The sequence below is a fragment of the Cryptomeria japonica genome, unplaced genomic scaffold (assembly GCF_030272615.1).
Source record: "Cryptomeria japonica unplaced genomic scaffold, Sugi_1.0 HiC_scaffold_124, whole genome shotgun sequence".
NCBI lineage: Eukaryota > Viridiplantae > Streptophyta > Pinopsida > Cupressales > Cupressaceae > Cryptomeria > Cryptomeria japonica.
Window position 1 is genome coordinate 33,723 of NW_026728946.1, and position 25,023 is coordinate 58,745.

Below are 25,023 nucleotides of genomic sequence, written 5' to 3' on the forward strand. Positions count from 1 at the left end.
ATACTTGCAATAGAGGCTCCTTTCCATCTGTAAAATGCTGATAAAAAACCAATTTTACATTACCTTTTGGGGGCTCAAATGAATTCCTTTGGAAGTTTATTTTTTAAGTATTTAGCCATTATTATAATCTTTCAAAATAGTATAATTTTTAATATATTTAATTTCATTAATATAGTTTTATTTTATTTCATTAATATCAATTGGATATATGTCAAAATTACAGTTAACTCGACTTCAAATCTTAATAAAATATGAAATATTGAAGATAATGTTACAAAACCAATTGTAAACACAAGATATGGGTGTTTAAAAAACCAACTTCAAAAGAATCACGTTCATATCTTTTATAGGAAAAAAGTTGCACTATACAAAGTGAGTGTCACTCTTTAAAAATATTGTTTTTTGAAAAAAAGGTTAGTTTTCGAGGGAGATAGAATAATGGAAGAAAATGGATTTCAAATATTATTAAAAAGTAATTTCTACAATCTACATACTAAATCACACAAATCACTAGTTCACATCATCTACAAATTCCTTACGTTTTAGAAGTAATAGGTGTTTGAATCTAAAGTTTTTTTCTAAAAATGAATATTGTAGTGTCAAAGTTGGCAAAATAGTGTAACCCACTATTGTGGGTTCACCATTTATAAACATTCCTTTTATTCTTATTAAGCCATGTAATATCTATTTTAGGTGGCATTTTTTTCATCTCTATTTGCTAATGTAATCCTTTTTTGATATTTAGAACCTAGTGTATAGATCTCTCTTGAATACTAGAGAAAAACAACATCAAAGGTGTGAAAATCTTTGTTCAATCATTTATTGTAGACCCATGGACCAATACTTTTTGTTCAAAGGTATAGAAATCAATAGTAGGGCACATGAATCAAAAATAGTCATAAAAAATCAATATATTATGAGAATCAATATCCTTAATAATTTTAAGAATAGCACATTGTCAAATTAAAACCAATATTTTAATCATTGGTCTCATGGTAGGGTCACATGAGGGAGAAAACCTTTTGATCTTATTAATTAGGGATTAAATTCACCCCACTTTTTGTTTGGCTATAAAATTTATTTTTGAAGGTATGTAAATTACTGTTTTCAAAAATATTAAGTATAATTTAGGCAACATAGGGAAATTTTTTAAATTGTCATAACTTTTGATTGGCAACTTGAAATTGAGCGCCATTTTTTTGAAAGTTGATTTTCTCGTATGCTTGATCTATTAGGAACATTACCTCTCTAAAATTAAAAAGTCAATTTTTTTGTTCCTTAGGATTTATCTAAGCAATAAACATATAAATTGCAAAATTTTGGGGTGATCCAATATTGAATATGGGGGACATTGTATGTTATCTTGAACACTTCCTACTTTCCTTCCACTTAATAATTTTTTATTTTTCTTGTAATAATTTAATTTCTAGCATGGATTCAACTGAATTCAACACATTAATAATACCATTTAGCTATCATAATTGGAAACTAAAAGTACAACTTGTGCTAAAGAAAAAAGTGTTGTATAGGATTACAATGGGCACTGAGAAAGAACATACTAGTGGGGAAGAGAAATAAAAAAAAATTAGTAAATGTGACCAAGCCTTTGGATTCGTGTGTCTTATTATATCTCATAAACTCCTCTTTCAAGTAGAATCCTTGATTCAACCCAATGAAGTGCATATTATTCTAGAGAAATTCTCCTAGAAAGAGAATGAAATGAAAGGTTACAAGTTATAGAATAATCTCATAGGTTTTCTCTCTAATTCCTTTGACACCATAGAGGACTTCACCAAATTTAAGTAATGAAGGTTACTATTAAAATAATATGGAATAAAGAAAAATGAGAATTAGTCAGTTCTTTCTATTCTATACAATGTTTGCTTTTGGCTTCAACTCCATCTAAAGGGCTCTGGGGAAAGTTTGAAAGATACATTCTCTAGATAAATTAATTGTAGTCTTGAATACAGAGTAATATAACTTAATACAAACGACCACATTGAATTCTAGGAAACTATAAGTACTCATTACTAGGAATGTGACATAACAAGATTCATATAACAAATAGGAGAAGCAAAAACAAATTAAAGGATGAAGAGATCAAGAAAGAATAAAAAATTATGATACTACAAAAAAAAATCAAAACTTCTTCTCAACAAGGGAAACATAAGAAAGAAAAAGTGGAATTTTTTTATTAGAAGAAAATTTTGCATGAAGAGCACAAACATTTGAAGAAGTAGATTGATCACCCCAAACACCTTCTTAAGAAGAATAGTATAAGGGTCCCTAAATATATCAAATAATCCTCATCAACTCAAGAATATACCAAGACAAAGAAACTATATAAAGCTAAAACTAAGAAAAAGGCTCTAGTTAATACTGAATCGTCATCAAATTCATCTTGGATCATTGAATTAGGTTCCTAACATCACATGGGAACTTCCCATGTTGTGTTTACTTCCTAAGAGACTCATACTATGTATGTCATCACTTTTGGTAATGAAACTTCAATACTAGTTATAGGGAGAGGGTTTGTTATAGATAAAGGTAGAATATACACTTTTTTTTTTCATGTTCTTTTTTAATGGAAAGCATATAAAGATGGGAGATGAAAAAATTCCTATACAAATTTATTATCCCATATAATACATGAAATGGGGGAACTATAAAATACTTATATTATGGGTTAGAAGTGGTTGAGCCTAGAGTTAAAATACTGAACTAGAATAAGGCCATGTTATAACAAACTCTTACTTGTAAGAAGAAAAGAAATCTCTCTCTCTCTCTCTCTCTCTCTCTCTCTCTCTCAACCTACTTATATAACTTACTCTTCCTCATCCTCACATTAAATACATAAACTAAACATTTGAGTAGACATGGTATTTACATATATACATTTACATACACTTAATTATATTTTATGCGGGTAAGTGCACAAAGGTCGGGGACCAAAAAAGTGACAAAATTTCTTTTGGCCTCCATCAAACATTATGGTGCACACAAAATAAGGCACATGCCAAATATGGCACACGCCTTATTTGGCATGCACCAAATAGCTATAACAATATTATTTTATTTTAAATGGACATTCAAACTTCATTTTTCTATAAACCCCACATTTTGAGCTCTGATTTTGTCTTTCTAGGCTGTGCATGCAAAATAAAAATATTGTTTTCGCTTCTAGATTTGTTAGATCTTCATCAACATGATTATATGTTTGCGGTAAGTAATTGTTCTATTATATGTCATTCTACAATTCATTTGTTATATTTATTATACATTGATGTCTATACTTATGATTGTATCAGTTGGAGCTACAAAGAATTCTATATAGGAGGTCTAGTGAACACATTCGAAAGAGGCCATCATCACATACATATCCATCCTCGTGATAGTCGAAGGTAGCTTGTGATCTATTTCCTTATGATAGTGGGAAATCAGTAGACTAGAGGCCTTTGTTGTATGCCTATGTGTAATTTTTGAGGATATATTTTGTATTTTGTATATGTCACATATATGTCCATATGGTTACTTGTTCCCTTGCATCATTGTATTGGATATATATGTTATACTCTTATTGAAACTGACCATTGTGTGACTTTATGACCTTTTTTAGTTGATGCAAATCATATTGCAACTATTATACATAATCACAAAAATATATTTGATTGTTGAAATGAATATTCTCTAATTATATCAACATTTTTCTATGTGAGATATTATATATTCAATCGGTTTTGTCTACAATTGTTATTACATTCCTAATTGAACTCAATTTTTTTTCACAATTCAACTTCATAATTTGGTAGCTAGTAAATATTTATAGTTTAATGCCTAAAATTTCAATTTTGTCATAGTTCATGGAGACAAATAGTAGTACCATTATCATAGTTACTTTTTTTGTTTCCCTATCTAGTCTTTTGAATGTACTTGCAGTTAGTTTATTAGTGTTAGACTAAGTTATAAAGTTTGATTTTGCAGTATTTAACAGATATGCTTAAGAAACAAATGACTCTTTTAATTGAAAAAAAATTCTTTCTTTCTAGTACAAGCAGGATTTCAACTCTTACATTAAATTTGGACCCTCTAAACTACATTCAAAATTAAAATTACTTTTATTTTATACCCACTTACTCAAAAAACATGTCACCACTTTCACCTTATATTATTAAAAAATATCACTAATTTCACCTTATATTACTAAAATGTATCATCACTTTCACATTACCATCCCAGAAATAAAGATTGAAAACACAGTTCAAGAAGGTGCCTTTCATTTGAACAATACAATATAAATTTTGTTTCATTCCAACATGACACGAAATACCTTACAAAATTTCTCCTAAAGTAATTAAAAAGCAGACTAATTGTTGATGCTTATAGGGTTACAAAGAAGAATGTCAGGTCTCATACTTATCCCACACATGTAGATTGTGTTTTTATGAACTCGTGTGGTTGAATGAGCTATTTATATTAGAAGAGTGTTTAGAAATGTCATATTTGTCTATTTCCACTTTCATTATCAAACTTGTGGTTTGATCACTCCATTTGATATCTATTGTCCTAAAATGAAGACTAATTTGTTTACAAACAACATTTTTTTATATATTTCATAAAAATTAACTCTATTTGATTGTCACATATGTTTAATAAGGGGCATGACACAAATGCGTAGGTTCAGATGGATCGTATGCACATTCCATGGACTCCAAGATATGCAACGTGAAAGTTTGACAATTTTTTATACTTTGAGCACTCAAGGGAAAGCGTTTCTACGGCGTGGCTCGTAAGGATCGAGCATGTTGTCATGCTAAAAAAGGGGCATAAGTAGCGTAAAATATACCACTAGGATGCACTTGTCAAAGTTTGATAGTTTTTCGCACTTTGATGAGCACTCAAGGGAAAGTGTTACTAGGGTGTGTCTCGGAAGGATCGGTTGACTTGATGAGAAAAAAAGGGGCATGGCCAGCATAAATGGAGCCACTGAGACAAGTTTGAGCTAACAGTTCATGTTGAAGATGAGCAGACTGAAAGTTAGGGTTTGTTGTCACATTTTAATGAATGCGTATGAAACTTTTTACTGCAAGCGAAAAAGAGGCGGCATAGGAAAATGGAATTGAGTAATAGAAAAATGAGATAGGTTTTTGTAGTCAACCATGACACAACCCTATAGGTTTAGATGACTCATTTGCATGTGTCAGGAGCTCCAAGAGACGAAACATCAAATTTTGATAGTTTTGCACATTTTGAGCACTCAACGGAAAGGGTCACTACGGTGTGTCTTGCAATGATTAAGTGACTTGGCAAAAAAAATAGGGGCATGGATACCATCACCTCGGCCATCAATAGAAGTTGGATTTGATTGTTCATGCCCAAGATGAGTGGATAAAAAGTTAGGGTATGTGGTCGTCTTTCATTGAATGCATTTGACACTTTTTGTTGCAAACAAAAAAGTGGTGGCATAGAAAAATATAATTGAGTAATCCAAAATTGAGATAGGTTTTTTTAAGTGGTCACGACATGACCTCATAGGTTTAGAGGACTCATTGAAAGGTGCCACAGGCTCCAAGATATGCAACGCCAAACTTTGACAATTATTTAAACTTTGAGCACTCAGGGGAAAGCGTCGCTACGGTGTGGCTTGAAAGGATGGAGCAAGTTGGCAAGTGAAACCAGGGAATGGCTAGCATAAACCCGACCACCCAGATGCTCTCGCGCTAATGGTTCATACCCAAGATGAGTGTATCAAAAGTTAGGGTATATTATCGCCTTTCATTGAATGCATTTTACACTTTTTGTTGCAGGTGAAAAAGTGACGCCATAGGAGAATGGAATTGAGTGAGCCAAAACAAAGAGAGGGTTTTTTAACTGGTCATGACATAACCCCGTGATTTCAGATGACCCATTCGTAGGTTCCACAGGCTCTAAGATATGCAATGTCAAACTTTGATAATTTTGCACACTTTTAGCACTAAAGGGAAATTATCACTACAGTGTGGCTCAAAAGGATCGTCGAGTTGGCGAGCCAAACAAGGGCATGTATAGCATAAAACAAGACACTTGGATGCGTTCACACCAATGATTTGTTCTCAAGAATTGCATTTCAAAAGTTAGGGTATATTGTATCCTTTACTTGAATGCATTTTACACTTTTTGTTGCAAGCGAAAAAGTGATGCCATAGAAAAATGGAATAGTGAGCCAAAAATGTCAAAGGTTTTTGTACATGGTTGTGACACAATTTTGTGGGTTCAGGCGGCTTGTTTTCAAGTTATAAGGGCTCAAAGATACGAAATTTCAAAGTTTGACAGTTTTGCATACTTTGAGCACTCAAGGGGAAGCGTTGCTACGGTGTGGCTCTGAAGGATCGGGCAAGTTGGCGAGTGAAACAAGGGCATGGCTATAGTAAACCCAGCCACCTGGACGTTCTCTTTCTGATGGTTTGTGCCCAGGATGACCAGATTGAAAGTTAGGGTATGTTAGCGCCTTTCATTGAAAGTTAGGGTGTATTGTCACCTTTCATTTAATCCATTTTACACTTTTTGTTGCAGGGAATAAAGTGATGCCATAGGAAAATGGAATTGAGTGAACTAAAACTCAGATATTTTTTTGTAAGTGGCTATGTCATGACCTCGTGGGTTCATATGTCTCATTCGTAGGTGTCATGGGCTTTGATATACACAACGTCAAAGTTTCACAGTTTTGCCTACCCAATCAGCATCAGTATAAACTTTTAGATCAAAATCATTTCTCTTTTGATATACTAAGCCATAATCTCCACTGCCTCTCAGGTATCTGAAAATTCTCTTGATTGTTGTCATATGGGTTTCTTTGGGATCTGCAGAGAATCTTGCAACAATACCTACTGCATGTGCTATATCCGGTCTACTGTGCACAAAATATTGTAACTTTCCAATCATGGATCGGTAAAGTGTCTCATCAACAGATGCAGATTCATCATTCTTTGATAGCTTACAGCTAGTAGTCATAGGAGTATTTACTGGTTTTGAATCCTCCATTCCAAATTTCTTCAAGATTTCTTTTATGTATCAAAGTACCCATTGGCCCTTTATACATAATTGTGAAGGTTAAGGATATCCCTTGCCATGGTGCCCTAATTGATCCCTCTTGCATGGTTAATGTCATAACTGAAGAGTATCTTTTCACTTTACGATTGCATAAACCACTATATATGATGTTTCTAATGTGGTTGTGAAGTTATTTGATTGCTTATCTTGTCCTACCATTGGCTCTATTACCCTTCATGTTGAAGTTTATACTAAATACATACATGTTGACTTTGTTACCATACCTTCTTCTGAGAAGTTCCGTTTGAAGATGGGTTATCCTTGGCTATCTTACATGAAGGATATTGCTTCTCCAATCCACAAGTTTCTAAAATTTCCTCACAATGCAGAAATCATAATCATGAACCATAGCTTATTTCATTCATCTGAAAGAAGCCTGGTTGTTCCTATTGATTTCTTTTGGCCTGAACAATTTCAATCTCTTCCATCAAGGAGGGATGCTCTTTTTCAACCTTATCAAAAATGGAAGAACGATATGATTTTATCCTTAAGTCAACCTAGATCCCCAACACTTGACATTCCTATTACTCTTCAAGATAAGGTTCTTCCCCTCACAGACAGAACTAATCTCCCTCCTAAGGAAGATTGTCCACCTATACCTATGGATGTGACTTTACCTTCTCTTAAGGAGAACAACAATATTCTTCCTAAGGTTAGACCTATACCTCCTCCTCTTGATGGACCTGGTCTCCTTCCTACACCTAATATTCCTCCTTTCTATGGCTTTGTTCCACCTCCTTCCTCTTATCGAGAGATGAGGCTTGCTTCTCCCATTATGAAACCAAAAAAACCTCAACCTCAACCTTCCACTTTCAAGGAGAGAAACGTTCCTACTTTTACAAGTATTCCTCCTCCTCCTCAGTATTCCAATAAGACTTGACGGAATCGTTGTGCGAGAGAATGCAAACAAAGACGTCGTGTTTGATCTCGTGAAGCTATCCCTCAAAATACTCAATCTCCTTAGACTCCATTAGCTGATTTGATTCCCTTTTCTCCTAAGAAAGATGTTCAACCTACATCTCCTAATCATAAGTAGCACAAACCATGTGATGGTTTTACACCTATTTGTGTTCTAGCTCCTCTTTCTCTACACTTTGATGAAGAAATGGGTGAGAATTTTATTTATAATGGAAATACAAATCCTAATACTTCAGATAGTGAGTAGGAGTATGTTGATGTGGACAAGCATTTATCAGATGAATTTTCACAAACCCTAATCCTAGCTCCTCGAATCAAACAAAGTGACTTACCACTTGAGCATAGTCCTTGTTTGGATCTTGTGATCTAGCTCCATCTGTTGTGCTCGATGTCGTTCCTCTGGCATGTTTCTCGCCTTCCCGAAATAGTGATCAACAAGATTGGGTGGCAGATGTTGTGCTAGATTAGCAATATTGGCACTACAAATATTCCCCCTGTCCTTTCTTTCTCTATTGTAACCATTCTTATTTATGTACCCATGTTCTTCTATTATTCCCTTAATGTCTACTTGGAGACAATGCAAAGCATTGAGATCTTTTCTTTGTCTCTTTCATGTTGACTCAAAAGATATCCTCTCTTCCCTTTTTTCTAAGGTAGTGTCCTTCTTTGGGGAATGACGATTATTATATGCATATACATACATGATATAAATGAGTTATCATACAACACACTGACCCCGAGGAAAGCGACAATACCTCATGTTTTGTGTTCATTATCCTTGAGTTTATTCCTTGATTGGGGGCTAAATCCTTGCGATAATGTGCTCCCTCCTTCTCTCTCTCTTGGGTGTATCTCAACTTTAAGAAATCGTTCCCGATAAGGTACACGCGATCGCTTTAATGTGGGGGCATACACTCCGCTCATATTTTCCTTCTTGTGATACTTAGAATTAATTAGTGAACTTTTTCTTTCTTTCTAATCTTTGGTATCCTTGCTTTCATGACTCATAGTGAAGTGAACTTTTCTACTTGCAGTCATGGTTCTCCCCTTCTCGATATTCCCTTTTACTTTTTCAATCAAAGTCGTAACATCCTAAGTCCACTAGGGGCTTGGTGCATCTTGCCTCCTTGACATGGAAAAAGTTTTTCAATCTTGTTTCCTTGAACTTTACCGCTAGCATTGGTGTACGCTTATACTCCTACTAAAGTGGGGGCTAAATGTAGTGTCATAAACTTGTGACCCTACAAATTTTTGATTGCATTAGGGTCCTCATGCACACAAGATTGAATCCTTTAGCCTAATCGGAGAGGGGAGATCGCTCAGCCCTCATAACAGCTTCTTTCTTGGCCTCTTCATCACCCCGTCCACACTCTTCCCTGGAGGAAGGGGTAGGATAGGGGTGTGGCGCCACTCTCCCCCCTTGGATAGGGATGTGGCACCCTTGTCCTTGCCCTATTTTGGGGAAGGACCCTTCCTAGGGTTGCATTGTTGGTTGTGCATTGGGCGGGAAACTACCCCGATGTCGGCCTGTGACAAAAATCAAATCCACTAACATGTATTTAAGGGGCACTCGTCCTCTCATTTTCATAAGTTGGATAGGTCGAAGCTGGATAGATTCAAGGTGCACAAGCGATCAAGCATTCTTTTCTATTATTGAGCATTCTAAAGTCTCCCTTCAAGGCTAGGTGTTGCATTCAAGTCAAGGATTCAACCATTGAAGAGGATATTGATTCCAACATTCAATTTCCACACAAGAATTTATATCAGCATTTCTATCACAACCTCCCTTGAGGTGATTTACAATTCAGTCTTTCATTTACAGCTACTTGCAATTACTTTCTTTCATTACCTCGTTAATTTCAAAACTGGGGTTTTACCTAAAGGCAAACCCCCAATCCAAACCCGTTTCCCTCTCTTTTATGCATGTAGGTTGTAGGGGTTTGATTTCTTTTATCTTGTACAAATGAACGTGGTGGGAGGATGAGAGCGTTGTGATGAAAATGGTGGTCATTTTGTGAATGTTGTCGACGTTTAGTTGAACTTATGAACATTTGAATTAGTCTTGATGGTTAGTTATATATCAATGTCAAAGTAGGAAAATATTAAATAGATGAATTGTTCGTAGAGATGACAAGACAATTGTAATATTCAGTTATTTATTCATTGATTTTACCATGGCTCTTACTCACCGTGTCACACAAGGATTTAAGAGCTGCCTTAGTTTATATAGGAGGCTATATAATTTTCAACTTGTATTTGATTAGGTCACTATATAGTCCATCTGGAATGTCCAATAGAAACCTGAAGAGTGGGTGTGTGTGAGAAGAGTCAAGACGTCTTTGCCAGTGAAATTTAGTTGAACAGAAGACCTTCACTATCACTTGACTTGCTATTATTCCCAACGCTGCCTTGCACCACATTGAAAAGAAACAAAGTTGACCTCAAAAGACGGTTAAAAAAAGAAGTAGTGGTCAACAATTGTGATCATCAACGATTTAGTCATGGCCACTCCTTTGTTAGTCTATATATGAGACGCCGATTAGAAAATCCTTTAAAAAGTAAACGTGAAAGTTGCTGGCATTCCATACAGCTCCGAGTGCATTTAATATTTCCGTCCCTTTCTGATATTTCTTTCTAACCTCCATTTATTTCGGTCAAAGCAGTGGCGACTCTTTCAATGCATGTGCTTGACTTAGCTCTATACTATCACAAAGTTACTTTGTTATCTGGATTAAACCTTTCAACTATGAGGGACCCCCACCTTCCTAGTTGAAAAAAAAATTTAAAATTAGGGATTTTTTTAAAGAGCTTATATGTTAATCAAAATATGAAACATAGACATTTGTTTATTTCTTTAAAATGTTATATGGTTTTTAAGAGAGTCAAGTATTGTAATTATGCATTTGTTACAAGGCTTCAGGTTGTTATTAGCATTATTATTTTCTTAAATAGGTTCAAAATTCACTAATCTATAGAGTGTTACTCCTTTAAACAATTTCTAGTGCATGAGGATGGCTTCACTCGCAAAGTGATTTAAGAAATTTGTTACCAAATTCCTTCAACAAATATTCATTGAATTACCATTAGATGTAGTTCTTCCCATAAAAATGTCACAGAGGCCCTCTAGTCACTCTATCTGAGGACGCACATGCGTTTCTAAGACGAAAACACGGTGCACCGACATCTTGTATGAACAGAGTCAAAGAGTTCGTACAAAGAGCAAACTGTGATGGGAAATGTGCCCAAATAACAGAAACTAAGCAAATATTGATATGATAACAAAATATGATTATTATTGAAATAATAAAAAGAAAAAAGGGAAGAAATGTAGTCTCACGGTCTGGCCACGCTTGAAGTCTTGACCAATCTCCCCAAAGCTACTCGGCAACCAGCACACAAGAGGAACAAGGACGAAAAGGTTGTGGTTGTGTTTTTAGAGGCCTGCCACAGCTAGACCCCCTCTTTGGTGTTTCCACCTCCATGGATAACCAAGATAGATAGATGAAAAGATAGTTAAGATTATAGATAAAAGATACAACAACAATATGTCAACGAATATTCTATGGAGATAACAAAAGATAGAGGAAGAAGAAGACTCCCCTTCCACATGCAAAGCAAGAAGCCTGTTGGATGATGAAGAAGAAGAAGTCGGTCTTCCTCAAAGAATGACAATGGCAGCAATATGTGAGAGCCAAGGACACAGTCAAAGAGAGCTTCGAAATGAGACAATGAACAAGCATGAATCCAATTTCATTCTAGGGAGAGAGCTAGAGAGGCAACTACACAGACCAAATAAGCTTCAAAAGCAAAGATTAACATGTTGGGATGAAAACGAAAGTCAATGATTGTGGAGAGGTGTTATAGGCATCTTCTAGGCATAGGTGTAATGCTCAAATGACCACATTCAAATTGGTAGATTCGTGAGATGCTAGTGCGACATGCGGACGTCTCCACAATGCGCTAGTTTCTATGAGTCAAATAGTCGACAGGGTTAGAAAGGGGCAAGGCGAAGGCTAATGGGTCAAGTGAGATGGACAAATGGACAAGGAGATGAAGAAGATCTCCAATCAGTATAAAGCGGAGGCTCTTATGTAGCATAGAATTACATGGGGTGCAATTTGCGACACTACATAACAATAAATATTTCAAGGCTGAGACAGCATAAGTAGCTCAAGGGTATTTTAAAAAATAGTAACAAGGTTTTAGGTAATGTAATACTAGATACAAATGAAATCATTCGTATTAGACAATTGAAGGACTATCTTACTAGGTAGGTTGATCCAAGCATAGTAACAACTCTTTAGGGACATCATTTAAGTACAAAGTCAAGAAAAACTAAGAGAGTTGGAGAATTAGTTCTCAATCAATCACAAATTAGGATGCTTCTAGAGTTACTAGGAACCCAAATTCACCTTTGAATTTGGGTTCCTAGTAACTCTAGAAGCATCCTAATTTGTGATTGATTGAGAACAAATAATTTTCGGAAGGGTTGATTGTAATGTCCCCTCTTCAAACTTAAACTCTGTCCAAACAAAGGTTAAATAATTCAGATAAAATATGGAATTACATTTAAATTTTATTTTTTATAATATCAAGGGGCATGAAGACTTAATAGAGGGAAAAGATATTCAAGAGGGATGAAGCAAGGACAATTCTCTTGACATTTTAGCAGTGTGAAGTTGCCTAGTGATTAGCAAGATGGATTTGGATTTCAAATAGTGGCGGCTGCAATATCTGGATCATTAGGAGAAGATGAAGAAAGAGGCAGAGCTTCTGTTTTATGAAACTCCATGTCATGGTTATTTTTAATGATGCTCTCCTTCTGGCATCTCCAATTTAATGAATATATTATAAAATTTTGCTGGAGGAGTCATATTTAAATTATATATATTTATATTTTGGGAAAATTATGTAAAAACTCTCTCTCTCAGTCGAAATGCACTATTCCTGATCGCTCCATTTGCTTCCATACGTTACATATTTTTTGACTTCCATACTGCATTTCCATGCATTTCTGATTGTCAATACGTGCTGCAGATGTAGAAAACGCCTCTCGGCATCATAATAATAAGAAATAATTAATAATTGCAAACAGAAATTAATTATAAGTCTTATAATTTCAAATTGCTTGCTAGAATTTTAATTTTTGTAAAAGTTTGCGTGACGAATCAGTTTTCAATGGAAGGGACGCAACCCTTCTCTCAAGACCTGCAATTGCTAATTATATAGATCCTCAATTTCTTTGTTGACAAGCATCCATCTATCTAACTTGTTGGTGAAGTGATTATAATTTGCAGACTTCCATTCTTGGCAGAACATTTTTTTCCAAAGAATTTTGGAGCGCAGTATCACATTTAGGTATGTGTTTCAAAATTCCATCAATTGTGGCTTCATATATACAATCAAAATTATAAAAATTATATAGGTAACATTTTACTACATGTTAAATGTAACACAGACAACTTCTCGACAAGTAGCTGTTGAAATTTTGTGCAATATTTACAATTAAAATATTAGTCGATAATTGTTTACAAACTCTATTAATTCATATCATTTGTCTTGAAAATCACAAGTGCTTTGATTGGGTTTGTAGGAGTTAGAGAAATATGACCAGGGGAAAGGGAATGAAGTCAAAGAGCAGTAACAAGCAGGTAAAATCTCAACTTTCGAGCAAATTAAACAAGTGCAAAAGTTAACATGGTAACTAATAAAGGCGATTGTACAACAAATTTGCAGGGTTTTAGCCAACACACACCGATAACAGTAAATGCAAAAGATGGCACAGAAGCGAGCAAAAGTGATGAGGTGACAAATTTGAAAAGACTGAATGAACATTTACTGACTACAATTACCAATGATAGAAAAGAAATAGACGGGTTGAAAAACAAATTGAGATTGTGTGATGATGCCAATAACAAATTGCTTGAAACGGTGACGTCAGATAAAAACAAGTGGATTTCTTGTGAAAAGGATATGAAAGGTACAATTTCAGAGTTAGAATATAAGCTCAAAGAAGCCAGAAATTTGAGTGAGAATCATGAAATGTTGTTCAGTCAATTGGGACGAGAAAAAAGTCTGTTGGAAAATAGGTTGAAAGAAAGTAGTGATGTAATTCAGGAATTACAAGGGCTTAAAAGTGAGCTTGATCAAACAAAACAATTGAGTGAGAATCTTGGAAAATTGTGTGCTCAATTAGGGCAGGAAAAAAATGAGCTGGAAAATAATTTGAAAAAATCCAATGATGTGATTAAGGAATTACAAAATAAAGTGACCGAGGATAGGAGCTTGTGGGATGCTTCCAAAACAAAATTGGAAGGAACAATTGTGGAGGTAGAAAATAAGCTTGATTCTGTGGTGCAGGAAAGAAATGTATTGAGTCAGAAACATAAGGACTTATGCGGTAGCTACAGAAATGAAAAAAAAGGGTGGAAAAAATGCAATGGTGGTGCTAATATGAAATTAAAAGCAAAGATGACTGAGAATCAGGGATTGTGGGATTCATATAGGGTGAATTTGGAAGGAAAAGTCGCGGAGCTGCAGAATGAGATGACAAATTCGAAAAGCCTGAATGAACGTTTACTGACTACAATTACCAATGATAGAAAAGAAATAGATGGGTTGAAAAACAAATTGATAATGTGTGATGATGCCAATAACAAATTGCTTGAAACAATCACTTCAGATAAAAACAAGTGGACTTCTTATGAGAAAAAGATGAAAAGTACAATTTCAGAGTTAGGGCAGGGAAAAAACGAGCTGGAAAATGATTTGAAAAAATCCAATGATGTGATTAGGGAGTTACAAGATAAAATGACTGAAGATAGGAGCTTGTGGGATGCTTCCAAGACAAAACTGGAAGCGACAATTGTGGAGGTACAAACTAAGCTTGACACTGTAGTGAAGGAAAGAAATGAATTGAGCCAGAAACATGAGGACTTGTACACTAGCTACAGAAATGACAAAAATGAATTGAAAAAATGCAATGATGGTGCTATGAAATTAAAAGCAAAGATGGCTGAGGATAAGGGATTGTGGGATTCATGTAGGGCGAATTTGAAAGGAAAAGTTGCACGGCTGCAAAATGAGATCCTTGACGAAAGAAAATCTAGCCAGAAACACCAAGAATTGTTGACTAAATTGAGGCAAGAAAAAATTGAGATGGAAAATAAGTTCATAAAAATCAATGATACTACTAAGAAATTGAATGCAAAGATTACTGAAGATAAGCTGTTGTGGGATTCTTGTCAGGAGAAGTTGGAAAAACAGGTTTCAGAGCTACAAAATGAGCTTAATGAAGCAAGGGTATTCAGCCAAGGACGTGAAGAACTGTGCAGTGAGCTGAGACGAGCAAAAACTGATTTGGAAGAAAAAGTTTTACAGCTCGAAGGTGATCTTAATGAAGCAAGAATTTTGATTAAGAAACATGAAGAATTGCGCTCTGAATTAATGAAAGAAAAGAACGAAATGCAAAATAAGGTAACAGAATGCAATGATGAGACTGAAGAATTGAAGGCAAAATTGGCTGAACGTGGGTTCTTGTGGGATTCTTCTAAGACAGAGTTGGAAGCCACTGTTGCAGGGCTGCAAAATGAGCTCAAAGAAACAAGATTGTTGAGCCTGAAACATGAAGAAGCATGCATTCAACTAAGGCATGAGAAAACAAAATTGGAAGACGAGTTGAAAGACTTGGATGATACGAATGAGGAATTACATGCCAAAATGACTGAAAACGGTTGGCTTTGGGATACTTGTAAGGCGAATTTAGAAGGTACAGTAATAAAGCTGCAGAAAAAGCTTAATGAAACAAAGATTCTGGCCCACAATAATCAAGTCTTATACAATGAAATAAGTAGAGAAAAAAGTGAGATGGAAACTAATTTTCATCAATCCATCAATGAAGCTAAACAATTAAAGGATAAAATAGCTGAAGAAGGGCACTTGTGGGATATATCTAAGCGAGAATTTGAAGTTACATTTGCAAAACTGCAAAATGAGCTTAATGAAGCGAGAATGTTAAGCCAGAAGCATGAAGATTCGTGGTCTCAGTCAGAACAGGAAAAAACTGAGTTGGAAAATAATTTTAATCAATCTATTAATGAAATTCAGCAATTAAAGGAAAAATTGGCTGAAGATAGGCACAAGTGGGATAGTTATAAGAGAGAATTTGAAATTACAATTGCAAAACTGCAAAATGAGCTCAACGAAGCGAGGATGCTAAGCCAGAAGCATGAAGATTTGTGGTCTCAATCAGAACAAGAAAAAAATGATTTGGAAAAGACTCTTATAGGGCTACAAAATGAAGTTGATGAAACAAAGATTTTGACAGTGAAAGACCAAGAGCTGTGTAAGGTGCTCAGAGAAGAAAACAATCGGATAGGAAATAAGTTGAAACAATGCAATGACAGTATTGGGAAATTAAATACAAAAGTTAAAGAAGACCAGCTATTGTGGGTTTGTAATAAGGAGGATTTGGAAAGCAGAGTTGCAGTTGTGCAGTATGAGAAAGAGACATTGATCCAGGAATATAAAGCTCTGTGGGCCCATTTAAGAGATGAAAAATATGAGTTGGAAGAAAAACTGAAAGAATGCAACGATAGGAATAAGGAATTGCATGCACAGATGAGAGAAGATTGCCGCTTGTGGGAAGCTTGTAAGGCAAAATTTGAAAACTCTGCTGCAAGGCTACAAAATAATTTTAATAAATCCATTAATGAAATTAAACAATTAAAGGAAAAATTGGCTGAAGATAAGCACATGTGGAATACTTCTAAGGGAGAATTTGAAGTTACAATTGCAAAACTGCAAAATGAGCTTAATGAAGCGAGAATGTTAAGCCATAAGCATGAGGATTTGTGCTCCCAATCAGAACATGAAAAATATGAGTTGGAAAAGACTTTTATACGGCTACAAAATAAGCTTGATGAAACAAACATTTTGAGAGAGAAAGACCAAGAATTGTGTAATGTGCTAAGAGAAGAGAATAATTGGTTAGGAAATAAGTTGAAAGACTGCAATGATAGGATTGCGGAATTAAATAAAAAAATTGAAGAAGACGAGAGGTTGTGGGTTACTAATAAGTCTGATTTGGAAAGAAAAGTTGCAGGTCTGCAGTCTGAGAAAGGGGTATTGAGCAAGGAATATAAACTTCTGTGGGCCCATTTAACAGATGAAAAAGATGAGTTGGAAAACAAACTGAGAGAATGCAAAGATAGGAATATGGAATTGCATGCACAGATGAGAGAAGATTGCCGCTTGTGGGAAGCTTGTAAGGCAAACTTCGAAGACTCTGTTGCAGGTTTACAAAATAAGCTCGATTTGATGACTAATGAAGGAATGATTTTGAGCCAAGAATATGTAGAACTGTGCATTGAATGCGAATTTTTGAAGGCACAGCTGGGAGATTATAATGATATACTAAGCTCTATGGAAGATGAAACAAGGAGTCTAATCTCTCTCTCAGAGAGCAATGCAAACACAGTGGAGGCCTTGCAAACTCAAGTGCGAATGATCACCCATGAACATACACATTTGAGCATGAAATATGAAGAACTTACAAATGAAAATGAATCTCAGAAATTGAAATTGGAAAATTATAATCATAGGCTTGATTCAGTGAAAAATGAGAGGAACTCACTTAGATCTACGTCAGAAAGTAGGGAGGAGGCTTTGCTCCAAGAAAATGGTTCATTGAAACAACAAGTCCATGAGCTTCAAAGCAAGTTGGGTATGTGGGCTAATGATTACAAACAAGTTCCCACTGATGATATGCTCGATTCAGAAACAGAGGAGAGGCAATTACTCACATCTCTATCAGAAACCAGTGATAAAGTGATGGAAGATCCGGTTATAGAGAACAGAACAGTGAAACGAGAAGCCCTTCAACTTTATCAAGAAAACCAACAATTACAAAAGGACATATCTAGTAAAAAGTCATTAATTCAAACAAAAGATGGAAATATTACAGAATTGAATGCAAAAAAGATTAAACTTAAGAATGCTGTCGAAGTGTTGGAAGAGATTGGAAGAAAAAATACCCAAGTACTGAAAGAATATGGAGGTATAAGGGAAGAGCAAGTGACGAGAAAGGAAAGTGAGGAGAAAAGGAAGGAGGGCAGTGGGAGGGTTTCACATCGAAACCAAACAGCCTTTATTGGTAATTTGATGTCTTGCATTCTTCTAGATATTGAGAAGTCTGACGTAAGCAGATGCTTGTCAACTGCCACAAAAAATATCATTCTTCCTTCTGATGCACTACTTTGTGGATGTCCTTATGGCTGGTTTGGTGGGATAGTATAAGTAGCCACCCTTTCTCCAAATTCTGTGAGAAATGTAATACTCTGGACGGGCAATGCCTCCAATTATTGAATTCATTTGGGCATTTTTTTAATTCTGATTGATGTATACTCAAACAATTCCTTCACTGCATTAAATTGTACTACTCTAAAATTCATTTTATAATTCATTTTTGAGATATCATATTTATTTATTATGGATGGACAATTTTTAAATTCTCATTGATGTATACTCTAATAAATGTTCCTGTAGTGTGCAAATTGACAAAGATATACATATAACACGAAACCACTTTCAGATAATTTAAAGTTCTAAATCTAATATAAAATCTTATATATTCATTGTCCTCGGTCAATTTTATAATCATAAATTTGATAAGAGAGATTAGATTTTCACGGTCTATAGAAATTATTGGTTTATTTCCAAATTCCAATATGTCCAACTTCAAAATTTAAAATGATCCATGATGAGCTAACTTAATTGAGAAATCTCTAAAATTATATTGTAGGGTTTTGAATAATAAGACAACCTCTAATCCATTATTATTATATCAATGAGACCATAATCTTGTAGGAAAGCTAGAATGTCCTTGCCTCATTGTAATGGCATAGAATCAACTTGACATTAACATATGCATTATGTACAGATGTTATACAATTGTTTTATATATCTTTAATAATCTTTTTTAAATAATTATATCAAATTCTAAAAATTTAATCAAAAGATAAAATCGTCACTTTGTAATGTCTCAAGGGGCCTCCAAAACAAATAATTTTCTAGAGGTGTTGAAACCAAATTGAGATCAATTCTAAACATGATTATAAATGTATTAGTTTATCGAATTCCCTCATAGATAGGAGACTAATATATGCTTTTAACTATTATATATCTCACCGTTATATTAGTGCCCTAGATTCTTAAGTGAGTGGTATTGGCCTATTGAAATAGTCATGTATTGCTCAAATTCATTTTATGTCAACATATTTGAGCTCCATTTATAATTCATTATGACAAATATTGTACTTTAAATTTATATTTGCATTAAAAAAAGTTAGACCTAACAAAAAAAATGAATAGTGTTGTTTAGAATACCTTCAGTAGTTTACTAGTTGATTATTGTCTTCTAAATATTAAACCCTTTGGAACATTTATAATATGTTATGTTTTCAATAAAAAAACTATTCATCCTTTAAAGTTTACCATAACTATGAAATGGGAGTGGTTGAACCAAGTGATTTGAGTTAGATAAGTATTAAAATAGTTGATGTTGAAAAAATCAAAATATTATATATGAATTCCACGCTAATTGGATTATATTTAATTTGCTATGTTAATTCAGTATTTTAAAGATCTCACTAAATTACCACATATTTTGTATATTGGTTATTAAATTCTATTTTGATATATGCTATAATATTTTTCTTTCAATATTAATAACAAAATCACTATAAATAATTAAATAGCTTAAAAAGAAAAAAGCCCTACATTTTAGTAATAGAACTTATTCTAGAAACGTCATTATTATCTTTTTTACTCATTTACTTTATAAAATCATAATTAGCATGCTGAAGAATAAAACAAATATAATAATAATTGATAAATAAAATGTACACCAACAAAATATAACACTTAAACTAGATATTTAAATATGACAAGATAGATATCTCAGACATGTTCTACCTAGATTAGAATCAAATACATTATCATTACTTCAATCTTGTAGTATAAGTTATATTTTTTAATTTTTTCCTAAGGCTATATAAGCCTTTAAAAAATCTTCTATGATAGCCTTCTTTTTTGTGGCTTCCAATTATGGAATCATTTGTTAAATTTTTTTCTTCAATTATATTGAAATAAAGGAGAGGTTAAAATTTATTCAAAGCTAAAGAATAACAAAGCAAGGGCGTCAAACAGCCCTAGGCCGCCTATAATAAGTTTCTAATTTATTTTGTCATCTTCATAACTTGTAATTAATAGATGGATTGCTAGCATTTTTACTCAATCTATAGTAAAAAATTATTTAAAATGTAATCTCCTAGACCCAAATTTTTTTATACTAAACTTTGTACATATATATGACCTTTAAAAATTTATCACTCCTAATTCCACTCTTTATAGTTCTTAATTAATTTTTTATTTTGGTTTTATTTAGATTATTGATTAGTCATCCCAAACATGTGTCCTTTCATTATTGGACTTGTTTTTATTTTGAAAGGTTGTGTTTGTTAATGCAATATTATTTTATGGATTATGCAAATAGATATAAACATAAATTTTAGCTTAGTTTGGTGTCCCACTTATGGATATTTAACTCACCATCCCTTAAAATTTTGGGGGAAGATAACTAACCTCCACTCCCTATTAGTGGGAGGGGAGTCGACTTCTGAGTGTATTTTCATCATTCTGGCTAGATTTTCTTTCCTTCTTCCTATATGTGCATCTCATTCTTGAATTAATTCAAATGTTTATTTATCCAATTTTATGTTCTCTTTTACATTGAATTATTTATTTTCAATATGGTAGGTAGGACATGCATTTCTTTACCTTATGTAGCTCAATTTGATACTAGCATATAAGTGGAGTTTCTAACAAATTATACATAGTATCTAAGGTAGATCTATAATTAATTATTTGTTTATTATTTTTATGGGTTATTTTTTTGGAAAATATTGGTGAATGTGTATTAGTAGAGGCTGTGGATCTTCTAGTGAGGGAAAAGAGGTTGCAAATTTTTTTTGGTGTATTTGCATGTATGTAATATCTAAGAGGTTGATCTTTTAGTGGTGCCATCTTTCACTAAAATATTTGAAGACCATGATTTAGATCTTTATTTATAGGGTGAACTCACAATGTTGGTTTCCACTTTTCCGTACATCTCGAGTTTTGGTGAAATGATACATTTTTAAAAAAATATAACGATTTAAGCTTTAAGAGGTCTTGTTTGAAGTACTTAATTGAAGAGAGTTAGATCAAAGTCTCTTAGATCAAAATTTCTTGGATAGAACCTCTCTACTTTTAAATCATACTTGCAATAGAGTCTCCTTTCCATCTGTAAAATGCTGATAAAAAACCAATTTTACATTACCTTTTGGGGGGTCAAATGAATTTATTTAGAAGTTTATTTTTTAAGAATTTAGCCATTATTATAATCTTTCCAAATAGTATAATTTTTAATATATTTAATTTCATTAATATAGTTTTATTTTATTTCATTAATATCAAATGGATATATGTCAAAATTACAGTTAACTCGAATTCAAATCTTAATAAAATATGAAATATTGAAGATAATGTTACAAAATCAATTGAAAACACAAGATATGGATGTTTAAAAAATCAAATTCAAAATAATCACGTTCATATCTTTTATAGGAAAAAAGTTGCGCTATATAAAGTGAGTGTCACTCTTTAAAAATGTTGTTTTTTGAAAAAAAGGTTAGTTTTCGAGGGAGATAGAATAATGGAAGAAAATGGATTTCAAATATTATCAAAAAGTAATTTCTACAATCTACATACTAAATCACACAAATCACTAGTTCACATCATCTAAAAATTCCTTACGTTTTAGAAGTAATAGGTGTTTGAATCTAAAGTTTTTTTCTAAAAATGAATATTGTAGTGTCAAAGTTGGCAAAATAGTGTAACCCACTATTGTGGGTTCACCATTTATAAACATTCCTTTAATTCTTATTAAGCCATGTAATATCTATTTTAGGTGGCATTTTTTTCATCTCTATTTGCTCATGTATTCCTTTTTTGATATTTAGAACCTAGTGTATAGATCTCTCTTGGATACTAGAGAAAAACAACATCAAAGGTGTGAAAATCTTTGTTCAATCATTTATTGTAGATCCATGGACCAATATTTTTTGATAAAAGGTATAGAAATCAATAGTAGGGCACATGAATCAAAAATAGTCACAAAAAATCAATAGATTATGAGAATCAATATCCCTAATAATTTTAAGAATAGCACATTGTCAAATTAAAACCAATAGTTTAATCCTTGGTCTCATGGTAGGGTCACATGAGGGAGAAAACCCTTTGATCTTATTAATTAGGGATTAAATTCCCCCCACTTTTTGTTTGCCTATAAAATTGATTTTTGAAGGTATGTAAATTACTGTTTTCAAAAATATTAAGTATAATTTAGGCAACATAGGGAAATTTTTTAAATTGTCATAACTTTTGATTGGCAACTTGAAATTGAGCGCCATTTTTTTGAAAGTTGATTTTCTCGTATGCTTGATCTATTAGGAACATTACCTCTCTAAAATTAAAAAGTCAATTTTTTTGTTCCTTAGGATTTATCTAAGCAATAAACATATAAATTGCAAAATTTTGGGGTGATCCAATATTGAATATGGGGGACATTGTATGTTATCTTGAACACTTCCTACTTTCCTTCCATTTAATAATTTTTTATTTTTCTTGTAATAATTTAATTTCTACCATGGATTCAACTGAATTCAACACATTAATAATACCATTTAGCTATCATAATTGGAAACTAAAAGTACAACTTGTGCTAAAGAATAAAGTGTTGTATAGGATTACAATGGGCATTGAGAAAGAACATACTAGTGGGGAAGAGAAATAAAACAAATTTAATAAATGTGACCAAGCCTTTGGATTCGTGTGTCTTATTATATCTCATAAACTCCTCTTTCATGTAGAATCCTTGATTCAACCCAATGAAGTGCATATTATTTTAGAGAAATTCTTCTAGAAAGAGAATGAAATGAAAGGTTACAAGTTATAGAATAATCTCATAGGTTTTCTCTCTAATTCCTTTGACACCATAGAGGACTTCACCAAATTTAAGTAATGAAGGTTACTATTAAAATAATATGGAATAAGGAAAAATGAGAATTAGTTAGTTCTTTCTATACTCTACCATGTTTGCTTTTGCCTTCTACTCCATCTAAAGGGCTCTGGGGAAAGTTTGAAAGATACATTCTCTAGATAAATTAATTGTAATCTTGAATACAGAGTAATATAACTTAATACAAATGACCACATTGAATTCTAGGAAACTATAAGTACTCATTACTAGGAATGTGACATAACAAGATTCATATAACAAATAGGAGAAGCAAAAACAAATTAAAGGATTAAGAGATCAAGAAAGAATAAAAAATTATGATACTACAAAAAAAAATCAAAACTTCTTCTCATCAAGGGAAACATAAGAAAGAAAAAGTGGAATTTTTTTATTAGAAGAAAATTTTGCATGAAGAGCACAAACATTTGAAGAAGTAGATTGATCACCCCAAACACCTTCTTAAGAAGAATAGTATAAGGGTCCCTAAATATATCAAATAATCCTCATCAACTCAAAAATATACCAAGACAAAGAAACTATATAAAGATAAAACTAAGAAAAAGGCTCTAGTTAATACTGAATCATCATCAAATTCATCTTGGATCGTTGAATTAGGTTCCTAACATCACATGGGAACTTCCCATGTTGTGTTTTCTTCCTAAGAGACTCATACTATGTATGTCATCACTTTTGGTAATGAAACTTCAATACTAGTTATAGGGAGAGGGATTGTTATAGATAAAGGTCGAATATACACTTTTTTTTTTCGTGTTCTTTTTTAAAGGAAAGCATATAAAGATGGGAGATGAAAAAATTCCTATACAAATTTATTATCCAATATAATACATAAAATGGGGGAATTATAAAATCCTTATATTATGGGTTAGAAGTGGTTGAGCCTAGAGTTAAAATACTGAACTAGAATAAGGCCATGTTATAACAAACTCTTACTTCTAAGAAGAAAAGAAATCTCTCTCTCTCTCTCTCTCTCTCTCTCTCTCTCTCTCTCTCTCTCTCTCTCTCTCTCTCTCTCTCTCTCTCTCTCTCTCTCTCTCTCTCTCTCTCTCTCTCTCTCTCTCTCTCTCTCTCTCTCTCTCTCTCTCTCTATCAACCTACTTATATAACTTACTCTTCCTCATCCTCGCATTAAATACATAAACTAAACATTTGAGTACACGTGGTATTTACATATATACATTTACATATACTTAATTATATTTTATGCGGGTAAGTGCACAAAGATCAAGGACCAAAAAAGTGACAAAATTTCTTTTGGCCTCCATCAAACATTATGGCGCACACAAAATAAGGCACATGCCAAATACAGCGTATGCCTTATTTGGCATGCACCAAATAGCTATAACAATTTTTTTTTTTTTTAAATGGACATTCAACCTTCATTTTTCTATAAACCCCACATTTTGAGCTCTGATTTTGGCTTTCCAGACTATGCACGCAAAATAGAAATATTGTTTTTGCTTCTAGAGTTGTTAGATCTTCATCAACATGATTATATGTTTGCGGTAAGTAATTGTTCTATTATATGTCATTCTACAATTCATTTTTTATATATATTATACATTGATGTCTATACTTATGATTGTATCAGTTGGAGCTACAAAGAATTCTAGATAGGAGGTCTAGTGAACACATTCGAAAGAGGCCATCATCACATACATATCCATCCCCGTGATAGTCGAAGGTAGCTTGTGATCTATTTCCTCATGATAGTGGGAAATCAGTAGACTAGAGGCCTTTGTTGTATGCCTATGTGGAATTTTTGAGGATATATTTTGTATTTTGTATATGTGACATATATGTCCATATGGTTACTTGTTCCCTTGCATCATTGTATTGGATATATATGTTATACTCTTATTGAAATTGACCATTGTGTGACT

At 33.3% G+C, this 25,023-nt stretch overlaps 1 protein-coding gene across 1 annotated transcript; it reads left to right on the forward strand.

The window, feature by feature from the left end:
• Positions 1-13,701: 13,701 nt before the first annotated feature.
• LOC131054168 (uncharacterized) lies at positions 13,702-18,300 on the forward strand. The gene has a single exon (XM_057988631.1). It carries the CDS (start codon positions 13,702-13,704, stop codon positions 18,298-18,300), a length of 4,599 nt encoding a protein of 1,532 aa, XP_057844614.1.
• Positions 18,301-25,023: the final 6,723 nt, after the last annotated feature.

Excerpts from the sequence above, each read along its gene's own strand:
- LOC131054168 (XM_057988631.1), top strand. The coding sequence starts at position 13,702 with ATGGTAACTAATAAAGGCGATTGTACAACAAATTTGCAGGGTTTTAGC.